The sequence below is a fragment of the Pelophylax lessonae genome (assembly GCF_965119305.1).
Source record: "Pelophylax lessonae genome assembly, chromosome: 7".
Taxonomy (NCBI): domain Eukaryota; kingdom Metazoa; phylum Chordata; class Amphibia; order Anura; family Ranidae; genus Pelophylax; species Pelophylax lessonae.
The window spans coordinates 5234476-5256398 of record NC_138774.1 but is presented as its reverse complement, the minus strand read 5'-3'; the positions used below and the strand labels follow the sequence as shown (position 1 = coordinate 5256398).

The 21923-nt window shown below is 43.4% G+C and overlaps 1 protein-coding gene across 1 annotated transcript in view; it reads left to right on the top strand.

Annotated features, from left to right (window-relative positions):
• Positions 1–21092, top strand: part of LOC309559710 (sodium/hydrogen exchanger 2-like) — a 136643-nt gene extending 115551 nt beyond the window's left edge. The window contains exons 9-12 of the mRNA XM_082263119.1: positions 4173–4275; positions 5459–5587; positions 16603–16669; positions 20835–21092. Of these exons, the coding sequence (XP_082119245.1) occupies positions 4173–4275; positions 5459–5587; positions 16603–16669; positions 20835–20941 (406 nt within the window). The 3' untranslated portion in view covers positions 20942–21092. The remainder of the gene's footprint in view (positions 1–4172; positions 4276–5458; positions 5588–16602; positions 16670–20834) is intronic.
• The last annotated feature ends 831 nt before the right edge of the window (positions 21093–21923 follow it).

Here is a 21923-nt window from a genome sequence, read left to right as displayed (position 1 = left end):
TTTGACACATGTGCTCTATAGTAACTCTTCTTCTTTTTCTTTGCAGGTAAATAATCGATTTCAAGCAGAAGCAATGTGCCGTCATTGAGTTGTTGATGAAGGAGGGGTGCAGGCTGTGTGACATCCAGAGAAGGTTACAGAATGTTTATGGAGATGATACCATTGTCGGGAGCAATGTCTGGTCATCGGTGACTCTTGTCAATGACAAGACCCTTCTGCTTCTGCTTGGAATCCATTATTTACCTGCAATGAAGGAGAAGAAGTGTTACTATAGAGGAGGAGTTACTATAGAGCAGGGGTGGGGAACCTTTTTTCTGCCAAGGGCCATTTGGGTATTTATAAAATCCTTCGGGGGCCCGTACAAAATTATCAACTTAAAAATGTGCCTGTTATATTTGGTCAAACATTTAATTAACTCACCCCTAAAGCGATGGCTGCAACTGCTTCTGTTTTGTGAAAAGTGTGATGTTAGCTGGTATTGATGATGTTGCTACTCGCAACTGGTTTTCCAGGTTTGCGTCGGTCAGTCTGGAGCACAGTCGACTCTTTGTGGTGGTAAGTTTTGAAAATAACTGCTGATGGGTACTGCTGGTTGGTACTGCTGGTGGGTATAGCTGGCTGGTACTGCTGGTGGGTACAGCTGGCTGGTACAGCTGGCTTGTACTGTGCTGTGGGTACTGCTGGCTGGTACTGCTGGCTCAGGATGGTACTGCTGACTCAGGCTGGTACTGTGCTGTAGGTACTGTTGGCTCAGGCTGGTATTGCTGGCTGGTACTGTGCTGTGGGTACTGCTGGCTGGTACTGCTGGCTCATGCTGGTACTACTGGCTAGTACTGCTGGCTGGTACTGCTGTGGGTACTGCTGGCTCAGGCAGGTAATGCTGTGCGTACTGCTGGCTCAGGCTGGTACTGCTGGCTGGTATTGCTGTGGGTACTGCTGGTTCTGGTTATTACTGCTGTGGGTACTGCTGGTTCTGGTTATTACTGCTGTGGGTACTGCTGGTTCTGCTGTGGGTACTGCTGGCTATGGCTGGTACTGTTGTGAGTACTGCTGGTTCTGCTGTGGGTATTGCTGGCTTTGGCTAGTACTGCTGGCTCTGGCTGGTACTGCTGTGGGTACTGCTGGTTCTGCTGTGGGTACTGCTGGCTCTGGCTGGTACTGCTGTGAGTAATGCTGGCTCTGGCTGGTACTGCTGGTTCTGGCTGGTACTGTTGTGAGTACTGCTGGTTCTGGCTGGCACTGCTGTGGGTACTGCTGGTTCTGGCTGGTACTGCTGGCTCTGGCTGGTACTGCTGGCTCTGGCTGGTACTGCTGGATGTGCTGCTGGTCGGAAATGCTGGCTAGGAGAAGTGTAGCGTGTAGCGTGCAGCGGCGCTGCACTAGAGGAAGAGGCGATGTTTCCTGTATTGGTCACAGGCACAGTGCATTTGATATCACTCCGCCTGTGACTCACTCAGACTGTCAGAACGGAGCTGGAACTATACAGGAAGCATCGGCTCCATTCTGACAGACCAGCTGAGACACAGACTGCACGGGGGGCCGGACCAGATGACTTCGGGGGCCGCATACGGCCCTCGGGCCATAGGTTCCCCACCCCTGCTATAGAGGAAGGGTTACTATAGAGGAAGAGCTACTATAGAGGAAGAGATACCATGGAGGAAGAGATACCATGGAGGAAGAGATACCATGGAGGAAGAGATACCATGGAGGAAGAGATACCATAGAGGAAGAGATACCATAGAGGAAGGGTTACCATAGAGGAAGAGCTACCATAGAGGAAGAGATACTATAAAAGAAGGGTTACTATAGCGGGAGGGATACTATGGAGGAAGAGTTACTATAAAGGAAGAGTTACTATAAAGGAAGAGTTACTATAGAGGAAGGGTTACTATAGAGGAAGAGTCACTATAGAGGAAGAGTTACTATAAAGGAAGAGTTACTATAGAGGAAGAGTTACTATAGAGGAAGAGTTACTATAGAGGAAGAGTTACTATAAAGGAAGAGTTACTATAAAGGAAGAGTTACTATAGAGGAAGAGATACTATAAAGGAAGAGTTACTATAAAGGAAGAGATACTATAGAGGAATGGTTACTATAGAGGAAGAGTTACTATAAAGGAAGAGTTACTATAGAGGAAGAGTTACTATAGAGGAAGAGATACTATAAAGGAAGAGTTACTATAAAGGAAGAGATACTATAGAGGAATGGTTACTATAGAGGAAGAGTTACTATAAAGGAAGAGTTACTATAGAGGAAGAGTTACTATAAAGGAAGAGCTACTATAAAGGAAGAGCTACTATAAAGGAAGAGCTACTATAAAGGAAGAGTTACTATAAAGGAAGAGATACTATAAAGGAAGAGATACTATAGAGGAATGGTTACTATAGAGGAAGAGTTACTATAAAGGAAGAGTTACTATAGAGGAAGAGTTACTATAGAGGAAGAGATACTATAAAGGAAGAGTTACTATAAAGGAAGAGATACTATAGAGGAATGGTTACTATAGAGGAAGAGTTACTATAAAGGAAGAGTTACTATAGAGGAAGAGTTACTATAAAGGAAGAGCTACTATAAAGGAAGAGCTACTATAAAGGAAGAGCTACTATAAAGGAAGAGTTACTATAAAGGAAGAGATACTATAAAGGAAGAGATACTATAGAGGAATGGTTACTATAGAGGAAGAGTTACTATAAAGGAAGAGTTACTAGAGAGGAATGGTTACTATAGAGGAAGAGTTACTATAAAGGAAGAGATACTATAGAGGAATGGTTACTATAGAGGAAGAGTTACTATAAAGGAAGAGTTACTATAGAGGAAGGGTTACTATAGAGGAAGAGTTACTATAAAGGAAGAGATACTATAGAGGAATGGTTACTATAGAGGAAGAGTTACTATAAAGGAAGAGTTACTATAGAGGAATGGTTACTATAGAGGAAGAGTTACTATAAAGGAAGAGTTACTATAGAGGAAGAGTTACTATAAAGGAAGAGATACTATAGAGGAATGGTTACTATAGAGGAAGAGTTACTATAAAGGAAGAGTTACTATAGAGGAAGGGTTACTATAGAGGAAGAGTTACTATAAAGGAAGAGATACTATAGAGGAATGGTTACTATAGAGGAAGAGTTACTATAAAGGAAGAGATACTATAGAGGAATGGTTACTATAGAGGAAGAGTTACTATAAAGGAAGAGTTACTATAGAGGAATGGTTACTATAGAGGAAGAGTTACTATAAAGGAAGAGTTACTATAGAGGAAGGGTTACTATAGAGGAAGAGTTACTATAAAGGAAGAGATACTATAGAGGAATGGTTACTATAGAGGAAGAGTTACTATAAAGGAAGAGTTACTATAGAGGAAGGGTTACTATAGAGGAAGAGTTACTATAAAGGAAGAGATACTATAGAGGAATGGTTACTATAGAGGAAGAGTTACTATAAAGGAAGAGTTACTATAGAGGAAGGGTTACTATAGAGGAAGAGATACTATGGAGGAAGAGAGATACTGTAGAGGAAGAGTTACTTTACCAACATAGTTACATAGTTACATAGTTAGTCAGGTTGAAAAAAGACACAAGTCCATCTGGTTCAACCAAAAAAAAAAAAAAAAAACAGTATTGAAAACCCAACCATACAATCCCATATACACAATCCTATATCCGCAGTTGATCCAGAGGAAGGCGAGAAAACCCCAGCAAAGCATGATCCAATTTGCTACAGCAGGGGAAAAAAATTCCTTCCTGAACCCCCGAGAGGTAATCGGATATTCCCTGGATCAACTTTACCTAAAAAAATTATTTAGTAACCATTTAGATTATGTACACCTAGGAAAGAATCCAGGCCTTTTTTAAAGCAATCTAGTGAGCTGGCCAGAACCACCTCTGGAGGGAGTCTATTCCACATTTTCACAACTCTTACGATGAAGAAACCTTTCTGTATTTGGAGACGAAAAATCTGTTTTCCTCTAGACATTTGTTTGATTTATGGGAGTTAATAAAAAATTCTGCCCAGTTTTGCATTACCTGGTACAGCCCTGGTACAGGGAATGCCAAGCATGGAGGAGCATTCTATAGACCGCTGTACAGAACTGCAGACTGGATGGCAACAAACACAATCTGTATTCTTCTCATAGAGCCGCTATTTATCTGTCTCTGTACTTTGTACTTTTTCAGTAAATATCACAAGTCATCATCCAGCAAAGAGAACCTGTCTGTCCAACAGCTGGAGAACATCAAGAAAATATTATCCCGGAACTTGTACCAGATCAGGAAAACGGTGAGCGAGTCCTAATGTGAAGGTAACAAGCTGGGATCACACCGGTCAGGGGGTGTTGGGGCTGGTGGGGACAGGTATTGGATTGGTAATTCGCTTGAGCCGCTTCTGAGGTCATTCAGAATTTAGTGACGGGAGAATCGGGCCGGCTTCAAGCGGGTTTTACCGTCCTAAGCCCCCCGACACAGATACATAAAAAGATGTTACAAAAATCTATGAATGGATTGTACATGTTTGCATTTAAGATGTTACTATGCATGCAACTAAATGCTGCTTGTAAAATTTGCTTTGTAGACATACTGAGCATTTGTGTTCCCTCCAGTAGCTTCCCTGCAGTAGTTTGTGTCTCTGCCCCTCCCACATTTGCCCCTCCCACAATAGTGAGATTTTCCTGCAGTAGTTTGTGTCTCTGCCCCTCCCACAATGCTGAGATTTCCTGCAGTAGTTTGTGTCTCTGCCCCTCCCACAATGGGGAGATTTCCCCCAGTAGTTTGTGTCTCTGCCCCTCCCACAATAGTGAGATTTCCTGCAGTAGTTTGCATCTTTGTCCCTCCCACATTTGCCCCTCCCACAATAGTGAGATTTTCCTGCAGTAGTTTGTGTCTCCGCTCCTCCCACAATGGTGAGATTTCCCTGCAGTAGTTTGTGTCTCTGCTCCTCCCACAATGGGGAGATTTCCCTGCAGTAGTTTGTGTCTCTGCCCCTCCCACAATGGGGAGATTTCCCTGCAGTAGTTTGTGTCTCTGCCCCTCCCACAATGGTGAGATTTCCTGCAGTAATTTGTGTCTCTCCCCCTCCCACAATGGTGAGATTTAGCTGCAGTAGTTTGTGTCTTTGCCCCTCCCACAAAGGGGAGATTTACCTGCAGTAATTTGTGTCTCTGCCCCTCCCACAATGGTGAGATTTTCCTGCAGTAGTTTGTGTCTCTGCCCCTCCCACAATGGTGAGATTTCCCTGCAGTAGTTTGTGTCTCCGCCCCTCCCACAAAGGAGAGATTTACCTGCAGTAGTTTGTGTCTCTGCCCCTCCCACATTGGGGAGATTTTCCCAGTGGTTACCCAGAGCTGGGAATTCCTGCAAGGAGAAAGGTACACGAGGTAAGCTTGGGATAACATTGTATTGTATGTGACTGATGTCAAAGTTTTGGTTGGAGTTTTATCCTCTGCTGTCATTTATCCTCTGAACAGACTCCATCGTACAGCAGACACACTCTGAGTGCGGACCCCGGGGCCCAACAAGCTAAAGAGATTCTGATCCGGAGACGAGAGAGCCTGCGAGTCACTCTCAGCAAGTACGAGCACCCGTACAGGAAGCAGGTACTCCGCCCCCACTTACTGCATCCCTCCCAATCAGAAACAGGGTCCCTTCCAACTCACTAATCCCACCCCCAAATTTATACCTTTTCCACCCCCACTTATATACCAATCCCACCCCCACATATACACTGATCCCAACCCACATATATACCAATCCCACCCTCACATATATACCAGTCTCACCCCCGCATATATACCAATCCCACCCCCACATACATACCAATCCCACCCCCACATATATACCAATCCCACCCCCACATATATACCAATCACACCCCCACATATATATCAATCCCACCCCCACATATATACCAATCACACCCCCGCATATATACCAATCCCACCCTTATTTTACACCAATCCCATTCCACATATATACCAATCCCACCCCCACATATATACCAATCCCGCCCCCCTTATTATACACCAATCCCATTCCACATATATACCAATTACACCCCCACATACTGTATATACCAATCCCAATTCCGAGTTTATACCAATCCCAGCCCCGTATATATATACCAATCCCACCGTCAAATATATACCAATCCCACCGCCAGTTATACGCCAATCCTACCCCCCACATATATACCAATCCCACCCCACTTATATACCAATCCGATCCCACATATATACCAATCCCACCGCCCACATATATACCAATCACACCCCCATTTATATACCAATCCCACTTATATACCAATCCAATTCCACATATATACCAATCCCACCCCCACATATATATCAATCCCATTCCACATATAAAAAAATCCCACCCCCACTTATACGCCAATCCCAACCACACATATATACCAACCCTACCCCCACTTATATACCAATCCCACCTCCGCATATATACCAATCCCCCCTTATTATATACCAATCCCCCCCTTATTATACACCAATCCCATTCCACATATATACCAATCCCACCCCCGCATATATTCCAATCCCACCCCTGCATTTATACCAATCCCACCCCTGCATTTATACCAATCCCACCCCAGCATTTATACCAATCCCACCCCAGCATTTATACCAATCCCACCCCAGCATTTATACCAATCGCACCCCAGCATTTATACCAATCCCACCCCAGCATATAAACCAATCTGACCCCCACTTATAAACCAATCCCACTCCCACATATATACCAATCCCAACTCCGCTTTTATACCAATCCCAGGCCCGCATATATACCAATCCCACCCCCACTTGTATACCAATCCCACCCCCGCATATATACCAATCCCACCCCCCGCATATATACCAATCCCACCCCCATTTATATACCAATCCCACCCCCGCATATATACCAATCCCACCCCAGCATTTATACCATTCCCACCCCAGCATTTATACCATTCCCACCCCAGCATTTATACCATTCCCACCCCAGCATTTATACCAATCCCACCCCAGCATATAAACATGTTTTTGATTTTAAAAAATAAAAAATATTCCAATACATGTAGCAGAATATATTTTGGCCAACATTTATAAAGAAATTCGATTTTTAAAAAAAATGTTTTATTTTTTTGCATATGTTTTATAGCAGAAAGTAAAAAAAATATAGTTTTTATTTTATTTTTCGAAAATTTTTTTCATTTTTAATCGCAAAAAAATAAAAACCTAGCGGTGACCAAATAGTAACAAAAGTAAGCTCTAATTGTGTGAACAAAAAAAAAAATATATAAATTTTGTTTGGGTACAGCATTAGCACACATTTAGTAATTAAAGTAGCGCAGTGATAAATAACAAAAAAATGTCCTGGTCATAAAGGGGGTAAAACCTTCCACAGCTGAAGTGGTTAATTTTCATAAACAATCAGACACATAAATACAAATATGAAATATAAAATAAAAAAATATATATTTTTTTCTCATGTATTTTATCTTTTCTCCACTAGATGGTGACACAGCACCATATTTCTACGAATGTAAAAAGCAATTAAGAGTGCAATTAATTGCTTTTTACATTTTTAAAACAGATCTGACGCCTGGATTGGTGGAAGGGTGCCGCAATCTTTCCAGTTGAATTTGATTTTGTTATCACATAGCGGAGGTGTACAGAACATCCGGAAAGTATTCCCAGCGCTTCACTTCTTCCACATTTTATGTTACAGCTTTATTCCAAAATGGATTAAATTCATTATTTTCCTCAAAATTCTACAAACAATCCCCCATAATGACAACGTGAGAGAAGTTTGTTTGAAATCTTTGCAAATTTATTCAAAATAAAAAATGAAAAATATCCCGTGTACATAAGTATTCACACCCTTTGCTCAATACTTTGGTGAAGCTCCTTTGGCACCAATTCCAGCCTCCAGTATTTCTGAGTATGATGCTACAAGCTTGGCACTCCTATTTTTGGGCAGTTTCTCTCATTCTTCTTTGCAGGACCTCTCAAGCTTCATCAGGTTGGATGGGGGAGGGTCGGTGCTCAGCCATTTTCAGATCTCTCCAGAGATATCCAATCGGGTTCAAGTCTGGGCTCTGGCTGGGCCACTCAATGACATTCACAGAGTTGTCCCATAGCCACTCCTTTGTTATCTTGGCTGTGTGGTTAGGGTCGTTGTCCTGTTGGAAGATGAACCTTCGCCCCAGTCTGAGGTCCAGAGCGCTCTGGAGAAGGTTTTCATCAAGGATGTCTCTGTACATTGCTGCATTCATCTTTCCCTCCATCCTGACTAGTCTCCCAGTTCCTGCCGGTGAAAAACATCCCCACAGTATGATGCTGCCACCACCATGCTTCACAGTAGGGATGGTATTGGCCAGGTGATGGGCGGTGCCTGGTTTCCTCCAGACATGACGCTTCCCATTCAGGCCAAAGTGTTCAATCTTTGTTTCAGCAGACCAGAGAATTTTGTTTCTCATGGTCTGAGAGTCCTTCAGGTGCCTTTTGGTAAACTCCAGGCGGGCTGTCATGTGACTTTTACTGAGGAGTGGCTTCCATCTGGCCACACCCATACAGGCCTGATTGGTGGAGTGCTGTAGAGATTGTTGTTCTTCTGGAAGGTTCTCCTCTCTCCACAGAGAAATACTGGAGCTCTGTCAGAGTGACCATCGGGTTCTTGGTCACCTCCCTGACTAAGGCCCTCCTCCCCCGATCACTCAGTTTGGCCGGGCGGCCCGTTCTAGGAAGAGTCCTGGTGGTTCCAAACTTCATCTATTTACAGATGATGGAGGCCACTGTGCTCATTGGGACCTTCAATGCTGCAGAAATGTTTCTGTACCCTTCCCCCGATCTGTGCCTCCATACAATCCTGTCTCCGAGGTCTACAGACAATTCCTTGGACTTCATGGCTTGGTTTGTGCTCTGACATGCACTGTTACCTGTGGGACCTTATATAGACAGGTGTGTGCCTTTCCAAATCATGTCCAATCAACTGAATTTACCACAGGTGGACTCCAATTAAGTTGAAGAAACATCTCAAGGATAATCAGTGGAAACAGGATGCACCTGAGCTCCATTCTGAGTGTCATGGCAAAGGGTGTGAATACTTATGTACATGGGATTTTTTTCATCTTTTATTTTTAATAAATTTGCAAAGATTTCAAACAATTTCTTTCACGTTGTCAAAACATTTTTAAATGTTAAAATCTTTGATTAAAAAAGACAGTTTTCATTTGCTAATGATAATATCACAAACATTCCTCGACATGTTTCGCTATACGTGGCTTCTTCAGGAGAATAGTCTAGATTGTGTTCACATAAAAGTAGCTGGGTCCATAAAAGGAACATAGCACCCCCTCTGGTCACTTTACATCCCAGAAACTTCAAAAAAAAAAAATATATTTTTCAATAAAGATTAACCACTTCCCCTTAGGTGGAGGTCATATGACGTCCTGGGCTTTAAGTGGGGATATCTGATGATGGGTGCAGCTGCCGGCATCATTCAGATGTCATTTTTTTCCCCTGGCAATTCCCTTCACTATAAGATCAATCATAGCTGCCGAACAGCCGCTTGATCGTTCTTACAGGCAGTGGGAGGGGACACCCTTCCACGCCGCCCTCCGGTGCTTCTACCGGCTCGCTCGTGCGAACGGCAAGCCGGAAAAGGAATCGGCCGTCGGCAGAAGTGTACCATAGAGACTACAAGGACCAGATGGTCCCCGTCAGTCTCTATGGCTCTCGGAGGCCCAGGCGCGACGTGATGACGTCACGCCTGGCCTGACAGTTTCAATACAGCACAGATCTCGGCTATTCAGCTGAGATCATTTTTTTATTTTTATTTTTTTATTTCAGTCTTATTGACACCAGGACCTGACATTCAATGATCCTATTACAAGGGATGTTTACATTCCTTGTAATAGGAATGAAAGTGATAAAAAAAAAATTAAAAATTAAAAGGGAAAGTGTAAAAAAAATAAAAAAAAATAAAATAAACAATGAAAAAAAAAATAATTCAAAGTGCCCCCGTTCCCGCGTGCTCGTACGCAGAAGCGAACGCATGCGTATGTTGCGGACACTCATGTAAACGACGTTCAATCCATACATGTGAGGTATCGCCGCGAACGTTAGAGCGAGAGCAATAATTATAGCCCAAGACCTCCACCGTAACTGTAAACTGGTAACCTGTAAACATTTTTAAAGCGTCGCCGATGGAGATTTTTAAGTACCGAAGTTTGGCGTCATTCCACGAGCGTGCGCAATTTTAAAGCGTGACATGGTAGGTATCTATTTACTCGGCGCAACATTATCTTTCACATTATACAAAAAAATTGGGCTAACTTTAGTGTTTTTTTTTTTTTTTAATTCACAAAACATTTTTTTTTCCACAAAAAAAAAAAAAACGCGTTTGAAGAATTTCTGCGTAAATATCGTGTGACATAAAAATTGCAATGACCGCCATTTTACTACCTAGAGTCTCTGCTACAAAAAAAAAAAAAAAAAATATATATATATATATATATATATAAATATAATGTTAGGGGGTTCCGAGTAATTTTCTAGCAAGAAACATTATGATTTTTACATGTAGGAGTGGAGTGCCAGAAATCACCCGGTATGGAAGTGGTTAAAAACCAATCTTGAAACCCCATAATGTCAATTTTCACGGGGATTGTTTGTAGAATTTTGAGGAAAATAATGAATTTAATCCATTTTGGAATAAGGCTGTAACATAACAAAATGTGGAAGAAGTGAAGCGCTGTGAATACTTTCTGCATGCACTGTATATAGGTTTGGGTTTATATATTTCTATGAATTTTCTTTTTTTTTTTTCTTTAATTTACCTGTTGGAGGCACAGATTCCACCAGTGCACCAAGGACCTTACTCATCTCACGTCACTATAGATGTAATCCAGGCACTGGAGGGGCATATTGGTTAGAAGTCAGTTGACCCACTAGTATGTTTCTGGATGACCCAGAGAAAACAAACACAGGGTGGGAAACATACAAACTCCATGCAGACAACATCAAATAAATTAGAAAAAAAAAATTGATTTATTACATGTGTTTTAATTTTTGTCCACTAGATGGTGACATAACACCATATTTCTATATATGTTCATTTTTTTTTTTTCCTTTACCTATTTACCTGGTCAAGAAAGCCAAATTCTACAGAGTACAGCTTCCACCAGTGCTGGTGCACCAAGGACCTAACTCATCTCACGTCACTATAGATGTAATCCAGGCACTGGAGGGGCATATTGGTTAGAAGTCAGTTGACCCACTAGTATGTTTCTGGATGACCCAGAGAAAACAAACACAGGGTGGGAAACATACAAACTCCATGCAGACAACATCAAATAAATTAGAAAAAAAAAATTGATTTATTACATGTGTTTTAATTTTTGTCCACTAGATGGTGACATAACACCATATTTCTATATATGTTCATTTTTTTTTTTCCTTTACCTATTTACCTGGTCAAGAAAGCCAAATTCTACAGAGTACAGCTTCCGCCAGTGCTGGTACACCAAGGTCCTTACACCGCTTTTATGTCGCCGTTGGTGTAATCCAGGCACAGGAGGGGCAATTTGGTTAGAGGGCAAGTAACCCTCCTGTATGTTTCTGGACTGTGGGAGGAAACAAGCACAGGGGGAGCATTTACAGGTATATCTCATAAAATTAGAAGATTATTATTATTATACAGGATTTATCTAGCGCCAACAGTTTGCGCAGCGCTTAGATCATCAAAAAGTTAATTTATTTCAGTAACTCAATTCAAAAAGGTAAACTCCTATATTTTATATAGATTTTATATATTTTTATACCTTTACATTTTCTATATTATATATATATATATATATATATATATATATACACACACCTATTATATATTTTTATATATTTTTTTTATATTTTTATATTTTATATATATTTTTTCCCCCTTAATGACCAGGCCATTTCTTGCAATTCGGCACTGCAGTACGTTAACAGACAATTGCGCGGTCGTGCGACGCTGTACATAAATAAAATTGATGTCCTTTTTTTCCCCACATACAGAGCTTTCTTTTGGTGGTAATTGATCACCTGTGCGATTTTTATTTTTTGCGCTATATACACAAAAAAATAGCGACAATTCTGAAAAAAAAAAAAAAAACTATATTTTTTTACTTTCTGCTATTTAACATTCCCAATAAAAAAAAAAATCTATTTTTTTTCCCTCATTTTAGGCCAATATGTATTCTGCTACATATTTTTGGTAAAAAAAAAATCCTAATAAGCGTATTTTGATTGGTTTGCGTAAAAGTTATCGCGTCTACAAACTAGGGGAAAGATTTATGTCATTTTTATTTCTAGTAATGCGGCGATCTGCCATATTTAGCAGGACTGTGACATTGTGGCGGACAGATCGGACCCCTAACTGACATTTTTGACACTTTTGGGGGTACCAGTGACATTACTACAGTAATCAGTGCTAAAAATATGCGCTGTCACTGTACTAATGACACTGGCAGGGAAGGGGTTAACCCAGGGGTGATCAAAGGGTTAAGTGTATGCCTAGGGGGTGTTTTCTAACTGTGAGGAGGAGGAGCTTGTGGAATCAACACAGAGATCTGTGTTCCTAAATAGAAGGATCACAGGAGCTCTGTGATAATTCCAGAGAGAAGAACGGTCAGATGTGTTTACAACAGCTGACCGTTTTTCTCTGTCAGTGGGGAGCGATCGTGGGTGTCAGGTGGTAATCGGAGCCGCCGGCCCCGTGCATCCGAGTCCCCTATGCCGAGTGGGTTTACAACAGCAAGCTGATGTTCTCTCTCCATGGGGAGCAATCGTGGCCACCGGCTCTGTGGATTGGCTTCCCTGCTGCCTAATGGTGGTGTGCGCGCGCCACTAGGAGCACTATCCTGATCCGCTCAGCCAAGCCAGCCTGCCGTCGTATATCTGCCGTGGGCGGTCGGCAAGTGGTTATTACAGAAATGTTGGCTTAGTGAAAAGTCTGTCCATGTACAGTATAGGATGCACTCAATACTTGGCCGGGGCTCCCTTTGCATGAATTACTCAGACTTGTATAAAGTATTCAAAATTTCTACTTGAGTAAAAGTACAAGTGCTCGATCAAAAAGTGACTTGAGTAGAAGTGGAAGTACTCGCAGAAAAAGTTACTTAAGTAGAAGTACTAAAGTATTCAACATTTTTTTTACTTAAGTATTGCAAGTAGTTTTTTCAAAACATTTGCTACTTAAGTACTAAAAGTAAAAAGTACCAGTAGTTTTGAAAAAAAAATTCTACTCAAGTACTGAAAGTAGAAGTACAAGTACTGTGTTATGTAGTTATTAAAGAAAGAAGTCAAAAGTTTGAACATCATATTGTTTTTTATTATTTTAAATGATTTATTCAAATGATTAACCTAAAGGACAATCACAATTCCTTAGGCTGTAACTTTTTGTAAACAAAAAACAGATAAAGTCCCTCCCTTCCCCTTTTAAAGCCAGGGGTGGTCTCCTTCCTGAGCTTCGTCACTCTCACAGCCAGGCAGATCACTTGAAGTTGAAGGGCCAGGGGTGGAAGGCGGTGTTTTTGGTTCGTCCATCTTTTCAGCTGATCATAAGGCAGAACAGGAGCATGAGCAGTCTTCTTAATCGCGGTTTGATTTGATTTGCTCAATTGATGATGATGTGCCAGGCCAGCTTCATCAAACCTACAACGCTTAAAGTGAAAAATGCATCGAAAACTACTAACAAAGTTGCTGTGCTAAAAATGCTAATAAAGTGCCTGCAATTTTATATATATTCTTCTTTTATTCAAAATCATCGCCCACAGTATCAAAAATAAAGTGACATGTCTGTGCTAAATGCAGTGCAAATTATTCCCACAATGTAAATTTAATTCATATAAAATATATATGACAATACCACAATAAAATAAGTTGTGATTGTGAATAAGTTAGGTGCAAGTTTAAGTGTGTAAACTAAACTTTATAAGGAAAAGTCCATAACTGAATTCCAGTGTGCAATCTAAGAAGTGCTGTCACTTGCTGTCAGATGCTTCCACCTTTCTTCTGTGATCTGCTCAAGTAAAGTGGTGGACTGGATAGCCTCTCTCTCTGCCTCTCACCTTAGTAGCACTGGCACTGCACTGGTTCAAAAAGCTGTCTATATTATTTTCATTATAAGAACTTGTCAGAACATGCTTCCAGCACCTGTCCTTCACACTAGTAGTGCTCATTTGCTTTGCTCAAGTCAAGTGCCACTGCCAGTGGCCACTGCAGTGCAGGCCCAGCCGCACAGGCAGAGGCAGGCCGCAGGAAGCACAGGCAGAGGCAGGCCGCAGGAAGCACAGGCCGCACCACAACACAACACTTATGGTCCATGGACCATGGATGGTCGGATAATCATCATAGCCGTCAGTCTCACTCTTCTTGGTTCAAAAAAGCCACCCATGACCCGTGTGTATATAATATATTAATATTTTATATTGATTATTTGATTCTCAAATGGCACATTTGCCATGGCAAGGATTAGGCCCTCTCCACGGTCCACCTCACTCACCTCATAGAGAAGAAGATGAGATAATGAAGAAAATGCTCCGAGTCCCGCCGCCCGTGTCACAACTCCTCTCAGTAAGGGCCCTAAGGGGTGGAGTCTGAGTGACACACAACACGTTTAGAGGCGGAGACCTCGAGCGGGAAGATGGCAGCACGGCTCCTCCAGTGCGGTCTTAACTTGATGATCATGACAGTGATTCCGCGGGCCGCGGCGCGAGCGAGGCTGTGGGATTGATTGAATTGAGTTGTGCTGCCTACTGCTACACGCTACCTACTACTAAATTGTGAGTCAGTATATTTTATTTCATTTTTATATATAAAAGCGGTATTGTTGAGCACTACTAGCCACTAGATCTCCTGGCTGTCACTTTGTCACATGTTGGGGAATCACAGCGGCTCGGCTCCAGAAGTGGCGGGTGTCCCCGTCATCCTGCCAGGGCCGCCAAGAAGTTCATCACCTAATCTTAAATTATTAATATCTTATGAGGAGAGGACCTATGGGATTGAGAATTGAAATAATTAAATATATATGGCTTTTTGAACCAGTGCAGTCAGTGCAGTCAGTGCCACAGTGCCACCCAGACGCTATCCACCAGTGCCACCACCATTAGGTGTGTTGGTCGGTCACTCGAGCACTGAAGGAGGTGGAAGCATCTGACAAGTGAAGTGACACTTTAGATTTGCACACTGGAATTCATTTATGGACTTTTCGTTATAGATAGGTTTACACACTTCAACCTGACCTAACTTATTTCATAACTTATTTTATTGTGATTTATTGTCATATTTTATATGAATGGAATTTACTGTTACATTGTGGGAATAATTATTTTCACTGCATTTAGGCTTTAGCACATTCATGTCACTTTATTTTTGATACTGTGTGGAGTGTGGGCAGGGCACTGGGGGCAACGATGATATTATATCGATTGCACAGGCACTTTATTCGCACAGCCAAGTTGTGTTTGTTAGTAGTTTCTTGATGCACTTTAAGCGCTGTAGCACCATTTATTTGTTTGTTTCATATTTTCTTTTTATTGGAAAGATTTGGTATAGCAGCTTTTATTATACACAGCCTTTATTTTCGTATGCGCTGATTTACAAATGACATTATACACATTTTTTTGAGCTTCATGAAACCTCCCATCTACTGTTCTGGCAGTGGTAATTTTTATAATTGTAACGAGTAACTATGCAGCACAAAAAAAAAATACTTGAGTAGAAGTATCGAAATCATCGAAAAAATGTAGTGAAGTAAAAGTAGAAGTAGGAGAAAAAAATTCTACTCTAGGAAAGTACAGATACCGCATTTCGGTACTTAAGTACAGTACTTAAGTAGTTCTACTTTGTTACTATACATCTCTGGAATTACTGCATCAATGCGGCGTGGCATGGAGGCGTGGCATGGAGGCGTGGCATGGAGGTGTGGCATGGAGGTGAAAAGCCTGTGGCACTGCTGAAGTGTTATGGAAGCCCAGGTTGCTTTGATAGCGGCCTTCAGCTCCTCTGCATTGTTGGGTCTGGTGTCTCTCATATTCCTCTTGACAATCTCCCACAGATTCTCTATGGGGTTTAGGTCAGGTGAGTTTGCTGGCCAATTAAGCACAGTGATCCCATGATCATGTGACCAGGTATTGGTAGATTTGGCAGTGTGGGCGGTGCCAAGTCCTGCTGGAAAATGAAATCAGCATCTCCATAAAGCTGGTCAGCAGAGGGAAGCATGAAGAGCTCTAGAATTTCCTGCTAGAGAGCTGCACTGACTTTGGACTTGATGGACCAACACCAGCAGATGACACGGCTCCCCAAATCATCACTGACTGTGCAAAGTTTGGAAATGAAGGTCCCAGAGTCTGGAGGAGGAGCGGAGAGGCACAGAATCCAAGTTGCATGAGGTGCAGTGTGAAGTTTCCGCAGTCAGTAAAACGATTGGACATTCACTATCATTGGGCGAATTGCTATGCAATTTATTTTTTAAATAAAACCTCAATGTGTTTGTGGAAATGTCGTCACTAAGAAGAACTCTTTCTGATTTGTATTTAATACTTTTATTAATTTTTTTTTTTTTGTCATTTCAGAGTGTTGACTCGGCTTTGCTGCTCGGTGGGCCACGGAAAAATACAAAACTATTCCGTTCATTAACTGGTGAGTCCAGGGATCTGCAGAGGGCAGCAAACAGTGGAGTTCCCCTTTATTGAAATCAGTCAGAAGTAGATAGAAGATCACTGGAGGATCGGATCATAGAGATGGATGACGGGAGGATCAGATCATAGAGGTGGATGACAGAAGGATCAGATCATAGAGATGTATGACGGGAGGATCAGATCATAGAGGTGGATGATGGGAGGATCAGATCATAGAGGTGTATGATGGGAGGATCAGATCATAGAGATGTATGACGGGAGGATCAGATCATAGAGATGTATGACGGGAGGATCAGATCATAGAGATGTATGACGGGAGGATCAGATCATAGAGCTGTATGAAGGGAGGATCAGATCATAGAGGTGGATGATGGGAGGATCAGACCATAGAGCTGTATGATGGGAGGATCAGACCATAGAGATGTATGATGGGAGGATCAGATCATAGAGGTGTATGATGGGAGGATCAGATCATAGAGGTGGATGACGGGAGGATCAGATCATAGAGGTGTATGACGGGAGGATCAGACCAAAGAGGTGGATGACGGGAGGATCAGATCATAGAGGTGGATGACGGGAGGATCAGATCATAGAGGTGGATGACGGGAGGATCAGATCATAGAGGTGGATGACGGGAGGATCAGATCATAGAGGTGTATGACGGGAGGATCAGACCATAGAGGTGTATGACGGGAGGATCAGATCATAGAGGTGTATGACGGGAGGATCAGATCATAGAGGTGGATGACGGGAGGATCAGACCATAGAGATGTATGACGGGAGGATCAGATCATAGAGATGTATGACGGGAGGATCAGATCATAGAGCTGTATGACGGGAGGATCAGACCATAGAGATGTATGACGGGAGGATCAGACCATAGAGATGTATGACGGGAGGATCAGATCATAGAGGTGGATGATGGGAGGATCAGACCATAGAGGTGGATGACGGGAGGATCAGATCATAGAGGTGGATGATGGGAGGATCGGATCATAGAGGTGTATGACGGGAGGATCAGACCATAGAGATGGATGAACGGAGGATCAGATCATAGAGATGTATGACGGGAGGATCAGATCATAGAGGTGTATGACGGGAGGATCAGATCATAGAGCTGTATGAAGGGAGGATCAGATCATAGAGGTGTATGATGGGAGGATCAGATCATAGAGATGTATGACGGGAGGATCAGACCATAGAGATGTATGACGGGAGGATCAGATCATAGAGGTGGATGACGGGAGGATCAGATCATAGAGGTGGATGACGGGAGGATCAGATCATAGAGGTGGATGACGGGAGGATCAGATCATAGAGGTGGATGACGGGAGGATCAGATCATAGAGGTGTATGATGGGAGGATCAGATCATAGAGATGTATGACGGGAGGATCAGATCATAGAGGTGGATGACGGGAGGATCAGATCATAGAGGTGGATGACGGGAGGATCAGATCATAGAGGTGGATGACGGGAGGATCAGATCATAGAGGTGTATGATGGGAGGATCAGATCATAGAGATGTATGACGGGAGGATCAGACCATAGAGATGTATGACGGGAGGATCAGATCATAGAGGTGGATGACGGGAGGATCAGATCATAGAGGTGGATGACGGGAGGATCAGACCATAGAGATGTATGACGGGAGGATCAGATCATAGAGGTGGATGACGGGAGAATCAGATCATAGAGGTGGATGACGGGAGAATCAGATCATAGAGGTGGATGATGGGAGGATCAGATCATAGAGATGTATGACGGGAGGATCAGATCATAGAGGTGGATGACGGGAGGATCAGATCATAGAGGTGGATGACTGGAGGATCAGATCATAGAGGTGGATGACGGGAGGATCAGATCATAGAGGTGTATGATGGGAGGATCAGATCATAGAGATGTATGACGGGAGGATCAGACCATAGAGATGTATGACGGGAGGATCAGATCATAGAGGTGGATGACGGGAGGATCAGATCATAGAGGTGGATGACGGGAGGATCAGATCATAGAGGTGTATGACGGGAGCATCAGATCATAGAGGTGTATGATGGGAGGATCAGATCACAGAGGTGTATGACGGGAGGATCAGATCATAGAGATGTATGACGGGAGGATCAGATCATAGAGCTGTATGAAGGGAGGATCAGATCATAGAGATGTATGACGGGAGGATCAGATCATAGAGATGTATGACGGGAGGATCAGATCATAGAGCTGTATGAAGGGAGGATCAGATCATAGAGATGTATGACGGGAGGATCAGACCATAGAGATGTATGACGGGAGGATCAGACCATAGAGATGTATGACGGGAGGATCAGATCATAGAGGTGGATGATGGGAGGATCAGACCATAGAGGTGGATGACGGGAGGATCAGATCATAGAGGTGGATGATGGGAGGATCGGATCATAGAGGTGTATGACGGGAGGATCAGACCATAGAGATGGATGAACGGAGGATCAGATCATAGAGATGTATGACGGGAGGATCAGATCATAGAGGTGTATGACGGGAGGATCAGATCATAGAGCTGTATGAAGGGAGGATCAGATCATAGAGGTGTATGATGGGAGGATCAGATCATAGAGATGTATGACGGGAGGATCAGACCATAGAGATGTATGACGGGAGGATCAGATCATAGAGGTGGATGACGGGAGGATCAGATCATAGAGGTGGATGACGGGAGGATCAGATCATAGAGGTGGATGACGGGAGGATCAGATCATAGAGGTGGATGACGGGAGGATCAGATCATAGAGGTGGATGACGGGAGGATCAGATCATAGAGGTGTATGATGGGAGGATCAGATCATAGAGATGTATGACGGGAGGATCAGATCATAGAGGTGGATGACGGGAGGATCAGATCATAGAGGTGGATGACGGGAGGATCAGATCATAGAGGTGGATGACGGGAGGATCAGATCATAGAGGTGTATGACGGGAGGATCAGATCATAGAGATGTATGACGGGAGGATCAGACCATAGAGATGTATGACGGGAGGATCAGATCATAGAGGTGGATGACGGGAGGATCAGATCATAGAGGTGGATGACGGGAGGATCAGATCATAGAGGTGGATGACGGGAGGATCAGATCATAGAGGTGGATGACGGGAGAATCAGATCATAGAGGTGGATGATGGGAGGATCAGATCATAGAGATGTATGACGGGAGGATCAGATCATAGAGGTGGATGACGGGAGGATCAGATCATAGAGGTGGATGACGGGAGGATCAGATCATAGAGGTGGATGACGGGAGGATCAGATCATAGAGGTGTATGATGGGAGGATCAGATCATAGAGATGTATGACGGGAGGATCAGACCATAGAGATGTATGACGGGAGGATCAGATCATAGAGGTGGATGACGGGAGGATCAGATCATAGAGGTGGATGACGGGAGGATCAGATCATAGAGGTGTATGACGGGAGCATCAGATCATAGAGGTGTATGATGGGAGGATCAGATCACAGAGGTGTATGACGGGAGGATCAGATCATAGAGATGTATGACGGGAGGATCAGATCATAGAGCTGTATGAAGGGAGGATCAGATCATAGAGATGTATGACGGGAGGATCAGATCATAGAGATGTATGACGGGAGGATCAGATCATAGAGCTGTATGAAGGGAGGATCAGATCATAGAGATGTATGACGGGAGGATCAGATCATAGAGGTGGATGACGGGAGGATCAGACCATAGAGGTGGATGACGGGAGGATCAGATCATAGAGCTGTATGAAGGGAGGATCAGATCATATAGATGTATGACGGGAGGATCAGATCATAGAGGTGGATGACGGGAGGATCAGATCATAGAGGTGGATGACGGGAGGATCAGACCATAGAGGTGGATGACGGGAGGATCAGATCATAGAGGTGGATGATGGGAGGATCAGATCATAGAGGTGTATGACGGGAGGATCAGATCATAGAGGTGGATGACAGGAGGATCAGACCATAGAGGTGTATGACGGGAGGATCAGACCATAGAGGTGGCTGTTGGGAGGATCAGATCATAGAGGTGGATGACGGGAGGATCAGATCATAGAGGTGGATGACGGGAGGATCAGATCATAGAGATGGATGACGGGAGAATCTGATGACATCACCGATATCTGACATTGTATCTCCTGATTGGCAGTTGGCGCTCCGGACACTCCGGTGAAATTCTCCAGGAGGAAGGTAGACGGTGGCGGGGTGACTCTGCCGTGTGAGAAGTCGGAGGAGACGATCGAGGAGGAGGATTGAAGCTCCTCACAGATCAGCCGCAGAAATCCCAGCAATATCCTGAAGCTTAGCCGCCGACTCCCAGAACCTTAGAGAGGCTTGTAGATGCCGATGTCCAAATGGTGGATAATCACCGAACAACGTGCGCCACATGGAGGGATATCCCCTGCAGGGGCCCCGGGGACCTGAGGGGACCCTCCACCCATCCCCCAACCTGAAGAGAGCAATCACAGACTGTACATTAAAGAGGACCTGAAATATACACTCCCAGCCTGTATATTAAAGAGGACCTGTCCTATACACATCCCAGTCTGTACATTATAGAGGACCTGTCCTATACACATCCCAGCCTGTACATTAAAGAGGACCTGTCCTATACACATCCCAGCCTGTACATTAAAGAGGACCTGTCCTATACACATCCCAGCCTGTGCATTAAAGAGGACCTGTCCTATACACATCCCAGCCTGTGCATTAAAGAGGACCTGTCCTATACACTCCCAGCCTGTACATTATAGAGGACCTGTCCTATACACTCCCAGCCTGTACATTAAAGAGGACCTGTCCTATACACTCCCAGCCTGTACATTAAAGAGGACCTGTCCTATACACATCCCAGCCCGTATAATAAAGAGGACCTGTCCTATACACATCCCAGCCTGTACATTAAAGAGGACCTGTCCTATACACATCCCAGCCTGTACATTAAAGAGGACCTGTCCTATACACATCCCAGCCCGTATAATAAAGAGGACCTGTCCTATACACATCCCAGCCTGTACATTAAAGAGGACCTGTCCTATACACTCCCAGCCTGTACATTAAAGAGGACCTGTCCTATACACTCCCAGCCTGTACATTAAAGAGGACCTGTCCTATACACATCCCAGCCCGTATAATAAAGAGGACCTGTCCTATACACATCCCAGCCTGTACATTATAGAGGACCTGTCCTATACACTCCCAGCCTGTATAATAAAGAGGACCTGTCCTATACACTCCC